The sequence below is a fragment of the Cheilinus undulatus genome, linkage group 3 (assembly GCF_018320785.1).
Source record: "Cheilinus undulatus linkage group 3, ASM1832078v1, whole genome shotgun sequence".
NCBI lineage: Eukaryota > Metazoa > Chordata > Actinopteri > Labriformes > Labridae > Cheilinus > Cheilinus undulatus.
The window spans coordinates 35,595,211-35,614,229 of NC_054867.1; the positions used below are offsets into that span (position 1 = coordinate 35,595,211).

The 19,019-nt window shown below is 40.6% G+C and overlaps 1 protein-coding gene across 2 annotated transcripts in view; it reads left to right on the plus strand.

Annotated features, from left to right (window-relative positions):
• The window catches only part of pax7a (paired box 7a), a 70,285-nt gene that overhangs the window by 18,614 nt on the left and 32,652 nt on the right, over positions 1-19,019 (plus strand). For both annotated transcript variants that reach the window (XM_041783940.1, XM_041783941.1), the window contains exon 5: positions 8,271-8,470. In XM_041783940.1, coding sequence (XP_041639874.1) covers positions 8,271-8,470 — 200 coding nt within the window. The remainder of the gene's footprint in view (positions 1-8,270; positions 8,471-19,019) is intronic.

Consider the following 19,019-nt stretch of genomic DNA (forward strand, 5'->3'; position numbering starts at 1 on the left):
CGAGGACAGGCAGGCCTGTTTATATGCAGGCCTGGAGCCGCAGAGACAGCAGCAGAGACAGATGCATGTCAGAGATAGCAGATCCCATCGCAGGCAGATGCCTCTTATCGCAGCCATGTTTGCATAATTAGGCCTTTTGATATTCAGCCCCTCTGACTGACAAAAAGTATAATTGCAGCATCAACTACGACAAAAGGTAGGCACAAAATAAACAAGTCAACATAAATAGGGAGAAAAGACGCGGTGTTATTTTTGTCCTGTGGGAAAAAAAGAGGGAGGAAAAAAAAGCGGCGTTTTGAACTAAATCTGCTGTCAGTCACAGTCAACTGGTGTGACTCGCCGCTCACAGGCTGGTCCTGTGAATGCCTGCAAAACACTGAGCGTGAGGCCTGATTGTAATTATGCTGGAACTAATATGCTTTTCAAAATGAGCCATTATGAGCTAATGCTGCACTGCCAAAGCCCTGTCTGTTTTTGTCCCTCTGTCTCGGATAGTTTGCAAAGGTATGGCTGATATTGAGGCCATGGGTTATGATGTCACAGACAGGCTGCCTGCTAAGCTTAATGCTAATAAAGCACACAGGTAAGCTAGACGTGCCTGACACCTGCAAGACTGTGGAGGGATGCCTTTTTTTAAACATGATTTTTTTTTATTCCATAACACCATAACAGAGGTTTCTTTTTATTTGATGGTAAAATTACTGCAAAAAAAATTGCATTTCTGCATTTTTTCATACATTTTTTTTTTTTTTAATGAAGTTTTTTACTTTTATTATCACACCTGTGGCTCAAGGCACAGATATTTCCATATTTTAATATTTATTTTGTCTAATTTTAAGAACTAAAGCTCATTTTTTCTTTCTTTGCAAAAATTTAAAATGATCCCTGAATGCAAAATCAAATTTACAAGAAACACGTTCATGATGCAATAAGAAGCCAAGAGGCAAACAAATGAGGAGCATTTTTCAATAACCACAAAGTTTATAGGTGGTGTTACGTATCATAAATATGTAACCTCACAAATCACCCGGTTAATTGCTCGTATTGGGTGAACAGCTGTCTGTTTAATCAGCATTACCTCAGCGTCTCGGGGGTAAAGGTGGAGGACCAGAGAGGAGGGGGAAAAAAAGAGAAGCAGGGTTGGAGGTTGGAGAAGTAGTTGGAGAAGGGGTCAGTGTAAGAGGAGGAGGGGCTCTGAGGAAGCAGGAGTGATGATGAGGATCCCATCTGCCTTCAGTCTGAGGAGTTCAGTCTAAGAGGTCAGCAGAGGAGCATCAGAGCGGCCTTTAAACCTCAGGGTGACCTTAAAACGATTAACTCGCCGCACAAGTCCTTAAAGAGAATGAACTCTGTTTTATCGGAGGGGTCTGCTCACAGTTAGAGCTTCCCTGAAGCAGACTCACACCAGGGTAAGACCAAGTCGGCCCCCTCACTTCTTCAGGGATATTTTAAATGACAACAGTTACTGAAAGAGAGGGAACCAGTGATCAATACGTGATAGGTGTAGGTGTTACTTATAGCACATATTAAACTAAAATACATTTATGATAATAAACAACTTTTAAAAGAAAATATGCTTCACACACATAGGCTGAAATACCTGCACAAACCAGTGGACATGCACTAATGTAGAGATATCACAGTGAGGCACTTCTGCAGTGTGCATGCGCCTGCCCAGAGCAGATGGGATTTGGTGCCTTGCTCAAAGACACCTCAGCAGTACTAAGGCAATAACTTGGCACCTCTTCAGATACCAGATCTATTTCCAGACTTGGTCTGTCAGGGACCTGAACCAGCGACTGTACAGACAGAGCTACCACTACCCCCTCACACATAACTTTACTTTTGAGTCTGCTGCTGTTGCCGACCTTTCTCTCATGATGCATTGTACAAAAGCAGCAAATGAATTTTTATAACTAAAAATACAATTTAGTATAAACTGTAAATGGTAAACAGACTGCACTTTTGTTATTTTTCTAGTTGTAAGACCTCTTTAAAGTTCTCCTTTGCTTCCTTTACTTATGAAAATAGACATACGTGTTTTCAACTACCCATGAGATAAATATTAAAGATCCATTCACTACATGGTACGATCCTGCACAGACCTCCACATCTTCTTTGGTGCTTTACAACAGTTCCCATCTGATCTCTGCCCAGCTGTTCTCTCTTGGCTCTCTGTCCCTGTGCCCGGGCGAGCTAACTAAGTATACTAAATACGTTTAGTTCCTAACCAACTTACTGTTTTTCCTCATAGAGTTCTATCATTTTCCAAATTGTTCATCTCTCTGTATTGCCAACCTTAAACTGTTACCCAAACTGCTCCACTCTGCCCCCACAAATTCTTGTGGTGTTGCAGCATTTGCTCCGTGTCTGTAAGCATCCAGAAATGTGCATAGATGAAATTAACACTGAGTATCGTTAGAGGGATTTCCAGGTGCATATCAGAAGTCGAGCATAAATGAGCATTAAAGCACTTTTCATATCATGTCATGTCCTCCTGTTCATACCAGCAGTAAAGGCCCCACCGGCCATCAGTAATCACACTTATACACATTCTCACACTGATGGCTAGCCTTCATGAGCAACTTCACCAGTGGACACTGTGCTATGTAAACTATAAGCTCGGGATCAAACTTCAGAACATTTCAACTGAGAATCTGGAAACAAAGGAGAAAACTAAAAAAATGGTGTTTGGTGGCACTGGTTTAGTTCAGTTGGTAGAGTAGGCATCTACTGTCAAAAATACTACTACTACTAAAAATCCTCGGTAAAGTACAAGTTCTAAGCAGAAAAGTGTTTCCGAGACTGTCAGATGGTTTGCATGGTGTCATGAATACACACCGTTTCCTGCAAAAAAAAAAAAAAAAAAAAAATTATCTCCCTTTATTGACTACAAAATGTTAACAATAATCTTTAGTGTAAAAATATTACTTTATTATAGTTTGTAAAAAAGTTGTTGGTACACTAAAAAGGTAACAAGCAACTGAATCAAGTTTTAGCACCTCAGTTTAACATGTTACATGTAGTTAACTTGAGTTTTAACTTGTTAAATTAAAAGAACTCGATTCAGTTGCTTGTCACTAATTGAAGTAATTTTTCCAGTAGCTTACTTTTCCTGTTTTCAGTGTAGAAGCTAACTTATGTTCATGTCGGTGTCCAGATCTTCATCAAAACCAGCAAAATTGAATGTTCCTTAAAATCCCATGTCAGGCTTGGTTTTCAGTAACACAAAATTGCCTGAAAACCAAATAAATATCACCTCAGATCATCTGTATGTCATTAGAATTACCTATTATGATAAAAATAGCGCTTAACTGTCAAGCACAATATTAGACACGTTTGCACCATGAGTGAAGTTACCCACTCTGTTAGACATTTGCTGCAAGTGAGGACTAACCTCTTCATAGCAGGGTGATGCACTGAACTCTGAAGAAGAGAAGTTTCTGAGTCAAACATGTCAACAGCTTATTTTCACTTCAGTCACACCCTCAAAAATATTATTTCCACTTCTTAAAAAGTTGACGTAATTTTGAGCATTTCCAACTTCTTCGGTTTAACATAGTTCATAGAAGGGAACCAAAAAGGATGTACCAGATTTAGCAAATCACTAATTTCTATAGCACAACATAACCCTGATGCAAGACACACAAAGAAAGTTTATTAACCCCATTGTTAAACTTACATTGTAAAAAAATACATAAAACTCACTCAATTCAAATTGAAAAAGACTCAAATCCATTAAACACATTTTAAAATTGATCAGTTCCAGGTGCTGAAGCCTAGCACATTAGATAAAAAGGGCCATAAGGTAACACTACATGTTGAAACTTACTGTATGAGGTTCACAAAAGCTTCATCATAAAGTGATAAGGATGTAATAACAACGTAATGAAGTTATAGAGATACAGCGATTATATCACATGAGCTTGAATAGCACTTTTCTAGCCATCAAACCCTTAAAAGCACTTTTACACTGCAGGCAAATTTACACATTCACTCCACATTCACACACTGACAGTGGAGGCTGCTGTAAAGGGTCCATCAGTTTTAGCCAGGGATGCAGGGGTATCAAAATCTCATCTTACAATAATACCTCGGGAGCAAGTCCATGGTACAGTATTTATGGCAGTATAAAAAAACAACAACAAATGAAGACTTGGAAAAAAATGAAGTTGTCATTTATCAACCAACAACTGCACTTTAAATATTATAATATGTGCAAAAAAGTGCCATAGGTGTGCAATAGGCTTAAAAATATACTTACACTTTAGCCCCAGTGTGTTTACTAACCTTCTAAAACCTTCATTGTCCACCACTGAAAATAGCTGTAGGTCTTTGACGATGATGTGGGATTGTAAACGCTTCTTTAAGAGTCTTTTGACCTGGTCAGATTCTGCCACTGGCATCTTTGCAAATCTTGTTTTTGGGCGATGATTTACCAAGTGGGTCCTTATGTTACTCACATTCAGTATCAAGTGAATCATCGCAGTCTGGTAGTAAGCCACTGGAACCCCCAGAATCTCCCTCGGCTCTTCCTCGCCACCATAGCCTGTAAAAGCTTGCCACTTGTAGCATCTACTATTATCACACAGGTAGATCAAGCCAGTGAGTGGAGAGCAATGGATGATGGGTATGCAAGGGCCGATAGTAGCTGTAGTCCCCACTTCCCTTTGTTCTACTTTCTTAAAAAACGACACTTTTTGCCCTGAAGACCTATTGTTTGAAAGCATCATATGTCTACGACAACACTGAGATGCTTCTGTCACAGCGAAATTAACAATACCGTCTCATCTCTGTTGGTTTTATCATTGATTTAAACACACATGTAAAACTTCTTCTTTTGAAATGAGGACTATTTGATACTTAGTGATAACTAATAAGGGGTTTTTACCAAACAACAAAACCAAGGTTTTGTTTTCATTTATACATTTCTCAGAAAGAGGGGATAATGCACTGAAAAGGCACTTGCTGGTTGTGCTGAAAGTGGTCCCAGAAAGTGCTGCTGGAGATGTCTGAAGAGCGCATATGCACCCTAGTACTGCTTTCAGCAGGAACAAGGAAGGACCTTTTTTATTTGCATTTCTCCCTCATTATGAAAAATTTGTGTCCTCAGTTCAAATCTAGAAGTAGAACTGAGGAGGAGGCCGTGGAGGTGGGTGGTGCTGAGCTGTGCAGGTCTTAACTTGCTAGAGATGTAGAGTTTGGGGGCATCCATGTTACAGAGGTGAGTTTGGGAGATCAGCACACAACTTATAGCAGCCTCCATAAAGGGAAAAGTTGCATGCAATCATAAAAATCAAACATTTTTTGTCTTTGAATATTTGAGGAGAAATCTGAGAGACTATAACACCTTAATTTTAGGAAATATTTAGGAATGGTGCTTTTTTGAATGGATATATATATTTCAATACAGAAATTCTACAAACCTGACCTGAGCAAGAATAACAGCAGCACATAGTTTCAACAACAAAGACTATCAAGCTCATTCAGTACTTCTAAGGACAATATTAAAATTAATTCAAAAGCACGGGCTGACGTAAGAATCCAGGGTACAATAGTGAGTTTAAACACCACAGTTAATGATAAATATATATGTAGGATATCTTTTGTATTTCTTAGTAATGGATCTCCTTCAAAAGCCTTTTCACTGCCTCCTGAAACCATCTGAACCTCTTGAAGCCATCTTTAACAAGTCACATCAGTCACTACAATTGCGGTCACAGCCTTTGTTTAAACCATTCCCAGTGTTATTTCAATCCTAATCAAGCTCCTACTCAGATAAACCAATGTGTAAACCTGATTAATTCCTATTTCTACTGGGCACATTTTAAATCAATATGAGGCAGAGCCCTCAGAGGGCCCCTGGAGGAGAGTACACGCAGTAATCATGCCCACTGGATGGCACATAATTACAATCTAATTGGACAATAAGTAATGAGACAAGGCATGAGTGCTTTATCAATATCTCTCTGAACCTAGGAATGGAATTACCACCGTTGTATTATTCAGAGGTCTAATCAGAACGTACCTTTTTGTGCTGAGTGGACCATTAAGGAATTGACCCCAGCAGGCCTGCAGGGATTTTGTTTTCGCTGGCTTTCATTATGTCCCCGATTGTTAACACTGCTGCATGTGTGACGGGAGGAAAGAGACATGAAATTTAGATTTTAAAGTGCTTTTAGTGTGGAAAATGGTTGTTTTCAGGCTAGAATCATGTTCATCTGGGCTTTTGTAACAGCTTTTATGCAAACCAGACATCAGGCTCGTTCCTGCGTGGACATGGAGAGCAGCCGTGTGTTTCAATATATTTCCTATTCAAAAATGTAGTCAGCATATAGATGAGTTTTCCCAGTTGGCCCCATGCAGTGTGTGCCATCTCCCATTTGGCTTCACTCATTACAGGAAGGGCTGTTGACCTTGTGCTTGCGGTTCATGTACAAGAGCAGATGTGTTGCCTCTGTGGGGCTTAGAGGAGCGAAGCCGTACACGCCATTGTCTGCTGCGGTTTCTCAGTCATTAGCCTGATAGCATGCTAAATGTGACACAGATTGCCGGGGCGGTTTTACTCGCAACATAAAGTCTGCAAAACAAAGACGAGGGACGAGAAAATAAGTGTCTTTCTCAGAGCCCCTGGAGTATGTATGTGTCGCCCGTGGCCCCCTCGTCTCCCCCGTAGGACACAGGGGTGACTTTGGAAAGTGATCCGGGCCGGTCTCAAGTGTCGTCACGGCAAGTTAGCGGGCAAATGGATCTACGCATCCTCATGAAAACCAACAGTGGGATATGTGGTGTATGTACATATCCAACTTTGTATGTTCAAGGGTGTTTCTGCAGGCCGAGCGAGCCTGCGCTTCAAGAATCAATCTTTATTAAAAAGGATAAGACTGAAGAATTGATTTAATGAATGCGGCCTCATGTCCTGCGGCCACGTGTAATCCGCAGAGAATCATTGAGCACGAGCTCAGGGGGGACAAAAAAACTGTTCGTTGAAGACTGCTAGAGTGGCCTGTAATGATAGTCTCCATATAATCCCATAATTCCTTGTTTAATTAAACTCTGGAGCTGGCCTTGAGACTCCGCCAGCTCTGTTGCTCTTTTGTTCTCACAGTTGTTATTTGGAGGCTAGCTTTGAGGATCCTTTTGTCCACTTATGTTGAAAGATGTGACTTAAGTGGAGCTATAAACAAAGATCAGAGTGGCAAAATACAAAGAATAAGACAGTGCAACTCGACCGATGAGACATTCAGGTGAGCGTTTAGGAGTTTTTATTTATCAGAGATGAATAGCAAAAAGGGCCTCTGTCAGAAGCAGAAATCTCTTCATGCAACCCTCTTCTTCTTCTTCTTCTTCTTCTTCTTCTTCTTCTTCTTCAATATCTCCCTTTTATTTTCCCTCTACCCACACTTTTCTGGACTGAGCATGATGCAATCCAACAAGGCCTGGAGCAACACTGGCACATCATGCCGCCTTGTCAATGTCTCAATGAGGGAAATTATGAGAATATGAATTTTATGACATGGAATGAAAAGGGCCATGTAGTTTGAATAGACGTGCAGAGGAGGTGAAAATGATGCAATTTTCTAAATTCAGTTATAATGGTAATGTGCACTGGTAATGCGTATTTGCTGTCAAAAATTTCCCTGTCGGCCTGGATTGTGCAGCTTTGTGCTGTATCTGTGTTCCTCGAGCGAAAATTCAGCTTAGTTGAATGCCTAAAAAGTAATGTAAAATGTGTTCTAATTCATTTAATGACAGCAGATGGAAACACACGGGGCTGAATGGCATCGCAGCGATATTGTGTTTCTATTTTGTACACTCTGGCTGTGCTGTGTACAAGCAGTGTGCCCTGGGCCAATGAGAGAGAAAAGCAGGGTGAGGAGCAGCAAGGTGGCCTGTGCAGATTAACCCCTCTACCCACCGACGCCCCCTCTGCCTCTACAGCCTCTGGGGCCCCTAACACAGGCAGGATTGTATATCAAGGCCTCTTCTATATTAAATAAATATCCACAGATTAAGATAATATTCTCCCAGTTGTGTATTTTGAAAGGAGAGGCTGTCATTTGAATCCTCTGTGTTGCCAGTCTCGCTCTCTTTGAGCAACAAAAGAGCCTCAAAAAATGCAGATAATGCTGTTAGAGCTACTTCTCTTACACTTCCAGCCAGCAATTTCTGCTATTCTTCAACAGAAAAACCTAAGAGTTATTTTTCCTCTTTTAATTCCATGATCACACAGATGGCCCTCTGTATTTTTTTTTCCCTCCTCACCTCAGGTAACCGCGCAGACGACTGCTCAGACGTCGATTCGGAGCCCGACCTGCCCCTGAAGAGGAAGCAGAGACGCAGCCGCACCACCTTCACGGCCGAGCAGCTGGAGGAGCTGGAGAAGGCATTCGAGAGGACGCATTATCCCGACATCTACACCCGAGAGGAGCTGGCTCAGAGGACCAAGCTCACAGAGGCCAGAGTGCAGGTTAGACACACGACACTGTGGGAGAAAGCAATGTGGACATGTCAGAGTGCCCAAAATATAAAGACAGATACATGCATAGTGGTAAAAAGTCTGCACAAAGTTGGGTTATAAATGTTAAAGGTGTTAGACTGGTCAGAATCTTCCCTGAGAGTTCTGCTTTCAACCCAATACAGAGGAATTCCCTTTTTTTGAAGCAATATCCATGGTCCGCCTATAACAAATAAAGACGTGGTTCTCAACTGGCGGGTCGAGACCCAAAAGTGGGCTGTGAAGCTGTTTCCAGTGGGTCGCAAATGTGTGCCAGGAAAAAACTGCAGCAAAAAGTTCATGACCTTCTGAGACTGATGTAAACTCTGAGGAGAGACACGGGTTATTAGAAGTGAAATAACCTAAAACTATAAACTGTAACCACTTACTTGTTTTCCCCTCTGGAAGCCCTCCATCTTGCCATTATAATGAAGCTATCCACGCCTTTGTTGCACTTATGGAGGCTTTCATAGCGAGCCTGGAACTTGGGTAATTTCAGGGGTCTCTAAAGATTAAGTCAACACCATCAACTCTAATGCTGAACATCTTTTTATCCATTTTTAATCAACTTTTGATTGTTTCTTCCACTAGCTTGGCATTAGCCACCACGTTGCACCCCCAAAACAGATGTCACATGGGCTGTGACAACTAATGGCGTCATATTATGGTTTTCCAAATATGGCATGTGTAAACACTTTGAAACTGAAGGAGAGGACTTGAGTGGCTCATAATGGAGTGAGAGAGACAGACAGCCTGAGATGTTTCCATCTGTGTCTCTGCAGACAGGAACTGCTTTGAAAAGTGGCTCATAATCCACAGATATAAAAAAGCAACATGACAGGATATGTTTATGAAAGTAGTCTGGATGTTACTAAATGTTTCATACGCATCGGTTCAATAAAAAAATGTTCACAAAAAAAAAAAAAAAGCAGCATGGACTTTTTTTTATAAGTCTAAAATATTTTGAAGTCTTTTTGTCACAAAATGATTCTTTTTTCACTTTTGGTCCCCAATAGATGGGAGAATAACTTTGTGCAAAAAAAAAACCCTCAGTCATTATTTTTACTGTTTTTGATCCATAAAAATCTTTGGGTTTTAATTTCCTTTTATTCTTTCCTTTTGTCTTTATAATATCTATATTAAAATCCAAGTTCCATTACTTCAGCACACATATTATAATGCCCAGGTTGTCCTTTAAAAAAAGGATGTTTAGAGCTTCATTGTTCACCACAGCATTGATGTTTTAGAAGCTTTTTTAAGACGACACGTCCAGGTAAGACAAAATGGTAAAAAAATGGCTTAGTGATAAGAGGCTTGGGTACATTTCAGTCTTTTTCTCAAGATTTCAACTTATTTACCTCCTTCTCATGGACAATAAACCCGCTTTTTCAAAGATAATAGGAAATTCAGAGAAATTATCACATTTCCATGCTGTTGTGAAAAGAAAATGAAGTTAAAAATTTATTCACACTTGTTGTTCTGTAATGATGTGCTTTTAAAAACATATTTCTTATGAGAAATTTTGACTTTGGGTCATGATTTCTCATAAGGAGGTGGTTGTGGGGGTTTATGCCTGACCAGTTGAGAACCACTGAAATAGAGTGCACTGTAATCCTATTTTATAATGAGACAGTGTATCTTATTGTTATGTTGTGCCATAAAATACCTTTTTTTTTATAAATAGTTGCATAAAACTAGACTTTGCTTTGTGTGTTGATCAAACTTCTTAACAAAAGCATAATTGCTGTGAAATACTGATATGCATATGTATATTTTAATGTGTTTTGCACCTCTTCGTATTGATGTGAAGGCAAAAAACAAAACAAAAATGGTAAAATGTCTAAAAACCTGCAATATAAACAAAGAAAATTCCAGAAACAACAGTGCTTTACATAAGTTATCAGTCCTGTTTGACTTTAAAAGGTTTTAGAGCACTGATCTTCAACTAGCGGCCCCAAATCTTCCCATCCAGCCAACAAAGATGATAAAATTCAGAAAACGTGAGTAAGAAAAAAGATTTGGTTTTAGGATATCTGTTGATTCTGAAGATTGTGTTAAGATTGTGATGCAGCATATGGCTCATCTGTAAGTTTTAAAAACTGATGGGTGAAACCACAAAAAAATGTCCACTTATTGAGAAAAAGATCCCAACCTTTAACTTGTCTGGTTATGGGCCTGACTGACTATATCTTTGTTGTTTTTACTGAGCCTTTACTTTGGGCACATTTAACCGACAATTTTGACTGTAAGAATTCCACCTGCAAACACTTTTTGCGGCACAAAGCTCTCACCACACATTGCTATGTTTTACTATGTGCAGGCCGTGGAGTTTTGTGCAGACCAAACAGCTGTATTTCTCCCATGAACACACAGCAAAATATTTCACAAATGATGCTCACACTGAAGATGCTCCATGCTCTTTCACAAACAGCGATGATTTCCGTATCTGTCAGGCTTTTTGCTGCACTGCCGTGCATGTAAGAGAATTTGCTGTTTACTATTAACCTCAGTGTCAAGGCAGCCTGACCGAGTAACTCCCCATGTTCACACCTCAGTGTGGGGAACCTGTCTGACAGTATGGATGCTCTGGGTGTTGCATGTAAGATTGAAGGCAGATATGTACAGTAGAGTTATAGCAGCAGCTGTTCTTCCAAAGACGGAGAGAGGCAGTGAGGGAGTGCATTCCTGATGGATTTCTCATTTCGGCCTTTGGCCAGGATCTCATCCCATCACTTTCAAGCTCGCCGCTGCTTGTAAAACCCTCCACATATCACACAGGGCTCCTCATCCTCTCCGGGGACCCTCTGCCCTGACAACAACATTAATCAATCAGACGCTAGTAAAAAAGAGGGGGAAAAAGGGGGTCTGGGGCACCCCTCTCCTCTTACCACAGTGGTTCACACTCCCTCTGAACCCCCCCAAAACATCCTCACCGCATGCTAACTGCTCATCACACCACAAACAGAACTAATTCCACACATGTCTTTGTCCATCTTCAAAACCCCCCAACATGCAGGGATGTCCCACATGTCTGTGTGTGTAATGCCTCACTCAAGCCTTTCTCATGGATGTTTAAAGACAGTTTTTAAAAGTGGAAGAACAAAAAACATGAGAACATTCCTTGAAATTCCTCTACTTTGTGATGCTGGTATCGAGTAAATTCTGTGTGCATTCTAAGAAACGACTTCATGTGAGATGAATTTTGAAAATTATAGCTGCACAAAGTACATTTCTATTTCACCTCAAAGTTGGTAGTAAATGCAGTTTGCAAATGCATCATTCCAGTGCAATTCCAAGTCATTGTGCACAGCAGTAATTCCTCCGCTCTGAGATCAAAATCCATTCTTTTATTAGTCCCTGTGTATTTACAGAGCCCGACAAAAATATCCAAACATGAAAGAGAAAGAAGAAAGAGAAGCGGAGTGACTGCTGCGTCTTTGCAGTTAGATAATGGACTTAAATGATGTCATGTGGAAACCTGAGGAATTTGAGTCATGGCTATAATTTGTTAATGCTGTTTTCGTCTTAATCTAATTTTTAAAAGGCTTTGAAAGTCTGCAAAGGTCAACTCAAACTTAATTTTCTCAGAAGGTTAAGGAGAAAGGGCTCTGGTAGCCTACATAAATAATGCCCAAAAGATGCGCTGCATGTTGGAGAGCATTAATTAAGAAAGAAAATGGGTTCATGCATACGACTTTTTAATGACATGAATTTGGCCATAATGCATCTCAAAGGAAGTATTGTCCTTTATGCATAACTTAGGCATAATCAAACCCTTTATAATAGACAATAAAGAGCAACTAAATCTGTAAGAATTTAGCAGAAATATGCATGCCTGTAAATGTCCACCAGCTGGGTGTTCACATAGGTGCCTAAAAGGCCGCTCACAGGGCAGCAGAGAGGAGACCCTTTGGCCTGGGAGCAGAGCTTCTCCTGCACAGCTGCAGTGACGCATCTTCCAGATGTCACTCACAGACTCACTGCTGTTAGGAGGAAAGTAAAGGAACTATGCAGAGGGTATTCCTGCTCCTAAAGGCTCATATTTTATCTTGAATATGTGTCTGCGGTCATGGTTCGGTGCCGTGCGTTTGTCATTAAACACGGTGATAATGTGGAGAGTGCAGAGGTAAGCTGGTGCAAACACGCAGCGCCGGAGCCGTGCTGTAAATTAAACTGCGAGGTGTTTGGCTTAGCACTGACTCACAACCTAAACTCATAAACATGGCCAACTCCCCTGTGTCTGCCCTCGCCTGCCATTTTAAGACCCTTTCACCATCCATCTTTATCAGCAGAGTGAGCTACCGACCCGCGCTCCTTCAACCAGCAGCAGCAGCCACGCAATGGTTTTATCACCCCGACTGACAAATTGTGGGATATGATCCGTATCTCTCAGCAATTAGTTCCAGGCTGTCTCGGTGGGAGGGGATACTGCCAAGTCCACCTTCAGTTTGTACTGCCACTTTCCATCTGATAACCCCTCAGTTTTAACAGGAGCAGGCAGCAGAGCCCAACTAAGAGCTGCTAGAAGAGGAGAGTATGGACCGGATGAAAGAAAGTAGGGTTGTTCTGACACTAACACATGTGTCTGTGATGCCTCTGATGAAGCTTAAATTCAACACCTTCATGTAACTTATTGTACCAGGATAAAATCAACTAGTTTGCACGGCTTAATTTAGCAACTAGCAAAAAATTCTCCAGCCTGTTTATTGCCTATCATTACGGGATAAAAGTGTCAAGAGAATATAACATTAGCTGTAACTTTACGTGAGTGGGCCAAGTTTCAAATTAAATCAATGCTTTCTGACTTTTTCTGATCAGGGCTGCTAGCTGAGCTGCCATTAACATTAGCTCAACTCATTTTTAAGCAATTTTCCTGCTTTTTTGGGTTGAAATACTTTACTGTTTTCTGGTTCTGGAGTTTTTAAGAGGGGCTGATTTGTCCATAGAGATCTTACAGGGTATTGGATAGCCTCCCAGTTAAATTGCATGCCTTAAGTATCAATGCTATAGTCCTTAAAGCAGGCATCCAGGGTTTTGCTCTGACCTTTTGCACTTTGCTGCTCCTTATACACCACTCTCCCATCCTGGCATCCTACTCCATATCCTCTCAATAAGGACAAAAGTCCTAAAAAAATGAACGACAAAAAAAGCCTCCCCTTTATTGTCTTTACCAGACACTGCTGAGAGATATGTATCAGAAACTCCACCTATAAATATATTAATTTTCATTATAAGACCCAGAATATAAGTTGCACCTGTGTGTTAGAGACTTTTTTGGCAATTTACAAAGTCCATATTGTCCATTTTCTCTACAGCTAAAACTGTTTCTTATACTCTGTTTTTGCCTCCAGCAGTAGAGTTTCAGCCTATGGTAATGGTGATTTAGGATGTTCCTAGGTGCCTGTTTCCCTATTTGGCTAAACATGCATTTAAATTGCATTTAATCCACTAGTCTAAAGAGGACAAAATAATCAAAAAAAAGTCAAATTCATCACAGAGTCATTATGCCAGAGTAGAGCATGGCTAAAGTCAGCAGCTAGCTCCACCAGCATATTTTAGTCTTTGTACATTAGTTGTGCTTAATGTGGTAACTCGTCACTTTGGTTGCACATGAGTGCAAGTCTACATACAACTTTATTTACATTTTCCAAGACACTACCTCATCCCGCTGTTCCTACAACATGCTTATCATTTAGCTTCTCATGTGTGTCTAGTAAAGCACCAGGGGAAAACTCTGGCAGGAAGCCAGCGGCCATTAACTGAAGCTACAGTGGCTGCTGGTGGCTGGAGGCTTCATTGCAGTTGCATTTGACTGGGATTTCAGGCCCTTTGTGAAAAAAAAGATGAACTGATGCATAAATGTTATGCTGGATATTTGATATCCAAATTAAGCCATTTTGCCCACCAACCGTGTGCATCCCTAACGGTGGTTGTGAAGTACATGCCTGTGGTGCACAGATTAAGGATCCTTTTGAATCAAGCCAGCACTCCACAAGGTTTACTGATTTACAGTAGTCTACCGTATTCTTTAAACAAGGGAGAAAAATGATAAAAAGTGAAGTCACCCTCTGCCAGCCTGGTCTATTTTGCACAGTAAAGTGGCCACTTGTACTCCTCACATAAAAGGGAGGAATATTTCAAAGCATTAGGTTCAACTTGTTAGGTGAAATAACAGTTGTAAAAAGTTTGTCTTAAGGCGTTTTCATATTCAACATGAGTTTTTAGTATCATGCCAAGCACAGATGCTCCCTCATCCCCACTGCCCCACGAGTATGTTTTGCAAATCTGCCAAGAAGAAGAGGGAAGAAGAAGAAGCAATCATGGCAGCTATTCTTGTGGACATTAGTTTATGTCCTTTGCAGACAATGGAGTCCATCCTGCTTCTGTGGATGCTTTTAAAATTTCCTACTTCCTACTTCAACAGTGAGGAGGATGAAATGGGCCCCTGCTGCACCATTAGAACATTTTTTGAAGAGACAGGAGGCATTTACAATTGCCTTTACAGCTCTACTCACTGACTAGCACTCTGTAGTCAGACACAGTTGCCTTCACATCTTCTTTGTGCCTTGCTTGAGTAGACGTGAATTGTGCCTGAGACGATTGGTGTTTTCACCATTAAGTAGGTTTTACCTGCAACAAATTCTTTAAATTAAATTAAATGTGGCCCATATTGGAGCATGAAGCGTGTGCTAGACTGTATTATTGTTATTTTCAGCACAAGGCAGTGCTACCATGCTAATTTTGTAAACAAACATTTTGACAAGAAGAATTTATTGCTGTTTTTCATGACTAAATTAAGCCAGCACTATAAATGGTAAACATACTGGCAACCAAAATGATAAAGATATCTTCATTTGGAAGTCCTAATGGATTACAGCAGCACATAGCAGCATCAATGACGTTCCAGGGGTGGACCCAGTGGTAGCAAGGGCTCCCGGAAATCTACCCCAAAATCCTCAAAATAATTGGCTATTTGCCTAGTCAGTCATTAACCAGCCATTTCAGCATACTGATATACTTATCAAGCAAATTATTGTGTAGATCCCTATATAAAAAATGAAACAATGAATGGGTGGATTACCGTGTGTATTATGGCAAGAATGAAAAAGTTGTTTGAGGCTGAAGAAGGGGTTTTGCACAAAAAGTAAGCAAATGTTTTATATTTTATATGTTATACCTGGCTTATGGACAAGTTTAAATGTTTAGATGTGAGTTTGAAAATGTGAACAACATGGTATTTTTGTGTTTTTTTCTATATTTGAAAACATCATGTAGTTTTCTGGTATTGTTACATAGAAAGAGTGCTTCGAAGGCAATTTTAGACACTTTTTAGGAAGGCTTCAACACTCATAAATTTTATACCCTCCCTGAAACGACTGCATTGCCTAATCAAATTATTCCATCAACTGATACATCTTAATTTGAAAGTTTAAGCTAATATTGTTAATTTTTAAGAGTGGTGATAATTAGTTGAACGTATTCCTCTATTCATGCCTTATTTTATGCTTGGAAAAGGCCTGATATAAGGCATGTGCAGAAGTATGCATTTTGTGGTGTAAACACGTTACTTAGTATTGTTATTAATGACACATGTCAGAAAATATTACTTGTTGTTCAGTGATATTATTGTTGTAGTTCTCTGACAACTCTGAAAACTCTGACACATTATAGGAGCTAAGTTCAGATTCCAAAATTGCCTCTGAGATGCTTTAAAGTATTTTATTCACTCATATGAGTGAAATGAGGAAGGGTCTTAAAGATCCTGGGGCCTCCAAAGTACTAAAATCCCAGCCCAGGACCACCTCTTAAAGAGGGTTGGGTAGGTGCCTGAGTATGGTGATCACACTGATCAAATTGGGGTTGTGTGCTCTGATCCAGGCCTGGGTCCTTGTGAATCCACCTGTATAGACCAAATTTAGCAAGGGTTAGCAGTGTGCAGCATACATTTTCAGCATCAAGCCAGTATCAAATCAGAACTCAGTATTGACCAAATTCTTACACCTGAGATCATTTATTTAAGTAAAGAAAAAACTGTTCTGGAAGATCCCTAGAAGGAACTGCTGGGCTCTTTGAGTCAGCTCTCACAGACGAGGCAAAATAACTTTCTCCTCTATTCAAGCTGAAGTTTTTAAGAGAGTTCCTCCTGAGACTCTGCTGAGACTCATCATCTCAGCATGCCGCCTCCGGCTCACTTTACCCACTCTGTCACATAGATCCTCTTTCATTACCAATAAACATTCTGCATGTCGCTATTATACTGAGTGGAATCTAATAAGGTATAAGCATTGCTTTTTACGAAGCGTGCAAATCAATTCGGTAAAAGTTTCTCCCTTTATCTGAGGCTTGTGTTGGCCTGTTGATGCATGGAATGAGCACAGCTAAAGACCTATGGAGACGTGTTTTCATAGCACTTTTTTTTGCACCATTGCAGGCAGATTCACACTTATACTAGTGCTTTTGACCAAGTTTACATCATAGAAAGGAAATATAATCCTATAGGGGAGGTACCAAGAGGTAATACACAGTTTCACGAGTGTTGTAATATCGGTCGCGTACCAGCAGCAAGAGACAAAATCACAATAGAGCCGAGTGGAGACAACCAAAACCCAACAGGCAGCTGTATTCCCGCCAGTCTGGGTTTACGTCTCATAAAGGCACAAATAGGATTTGTGTAGATTGTAGGGAAGAAATTGTTGCAATGCATCAGTGTGAATGTTCTAACAGTTTTCTTATTATTAGAATTTAAATGACTTTGGTACAGTGCTTCTGTACTCCTGATACTTATCGAGCTAATCCCACTCTCCTCTCAAATTCACACTCCTAGCTACTTTAATTAGCATAGTGCCAGTCTGGAAGGCAAGCAGGGAGGGAAGCAAAGAGAGAGAGGGGAAGAAGAAGAAGAAGAAGAGGGGAAGGAGAGGAGGAGGAGGAGGGTGGGGGAAGGGGAGGAGGAGTGGAGGGGAGGGGGGGGCACTGCGTGGTATGAGACAGAAGAGGATTTGTATGTTGAGGCTGGTTGCATCACCCCTCTGTGTGTTTCTTGTGGATATGAAGTCAGCAGCAGCAGCAGCAGCACATTTTGTTTTGTCATTATCTCGCCTCTTGGTATTCATCTACCGAATGTTGCAAATTGGCTCCTGAAAGGCGTCACATATTCACTGCTCGCTCGTCTTTGACAAAATAATTCATGGAGGATTGTCTGAGCAGGGGGGAAAATTCAGAAATTTGAGCGATCCTATTTAAGAGAAACAACAGAGGAGATGTTTTTTTACTGCGGAGAAGTGACACATTTACGGGTTGTTGCTGATCAGAGATAAGAAAATGCAAAAATGCTGCTTGATTGAAAAGAATTGATTCTGTTGGTGAATAGAGATTTAAAGCAAAGAGGCAAACCGCAAAGCTTGAACTTTTTCTGCAGCTATTTCTTGCAGCTAGGCCTTGCTCTCCAACAACCTTGACTCTCCTCAAGACTTCCTGTTTTGTTGCACAAGATTAGCTAAACCTGACTTCTATAAGATGGGTTAACGCTCTTCTGCCCAAAACTTCCCCCTTGGAGTTGCAGAGCAGACGCACCCGAGTACACTGGATTCCAGAGAAACCTTTTAGTCACATGAGTTGGGGAGCCACATGCACTCTGCAGCTCACTTGTAGGTAGATAGAGGAGACATGCTGCAGCTCTCTGTACTGCAGAGAATTAAACGGGATTGGGGAGAGCAGAGGAGAAGCTGTGGTTCCAAGGTGACTTTGTGATCAGGTTCCAGAGCGCAGCCTCAAATCCTCAGCTCCAGGCTGTGTGAGAGTCTGTGTGACAGTCAAAGTGTGTGACTGTGTGCTTGTGATATGTGCATATTTGTGGCAGAGTATGGCCACTTGTGCACATGTTTATCCCAGTCTGTGCTCAGAGAATGAGGATTGTAGGAGAAAGCCACTCAGGCTTCTCTCTAGTGCTGTATGTTAAAGTGAACACAGTGAACCCAGCTTTATGCATCCTAACTCAATAGAGCTGTTAGTTTAGTGTTTTATCTTTGACGTGAGCTTTTTCAACAACTGTGAATATTCCAATGAACTAGGGAGGCAGATTTCAATGACTTTGCTCAATGTAAGGTTTCCATTCAGAAATATTGCCAATATAAAAACTAACAACAGTAGGAAATAAAGTGATGACAGGTAACATGATGGGAATAAAACATGACAAGTCAAATGAGTCACAGAGTGTGACTGGCTAGTTATGTGAAAGCTATCCCTGATTGGTCATTTGATTCAGACTTGGTAACTTCTTCTTTAAAAAAACGGAACAACTAGGGCACTGAGAGTTACATTAAGCAACATTTTTGAAAATAATTGTATGGACTGTAGAAAATCAAGCTTGCTGGATTAGGTGATATACTTGTGGTTTGTGGTCTTCCTTGTTATGTGGTTCTCTGTTCACATGAGGATTGTTGCTTGGTTTTATTCCATACCATCAAATCATACTGTGTCATATCTGTAGTATGATTCGGTTTGCATCATACTATATAGCAAA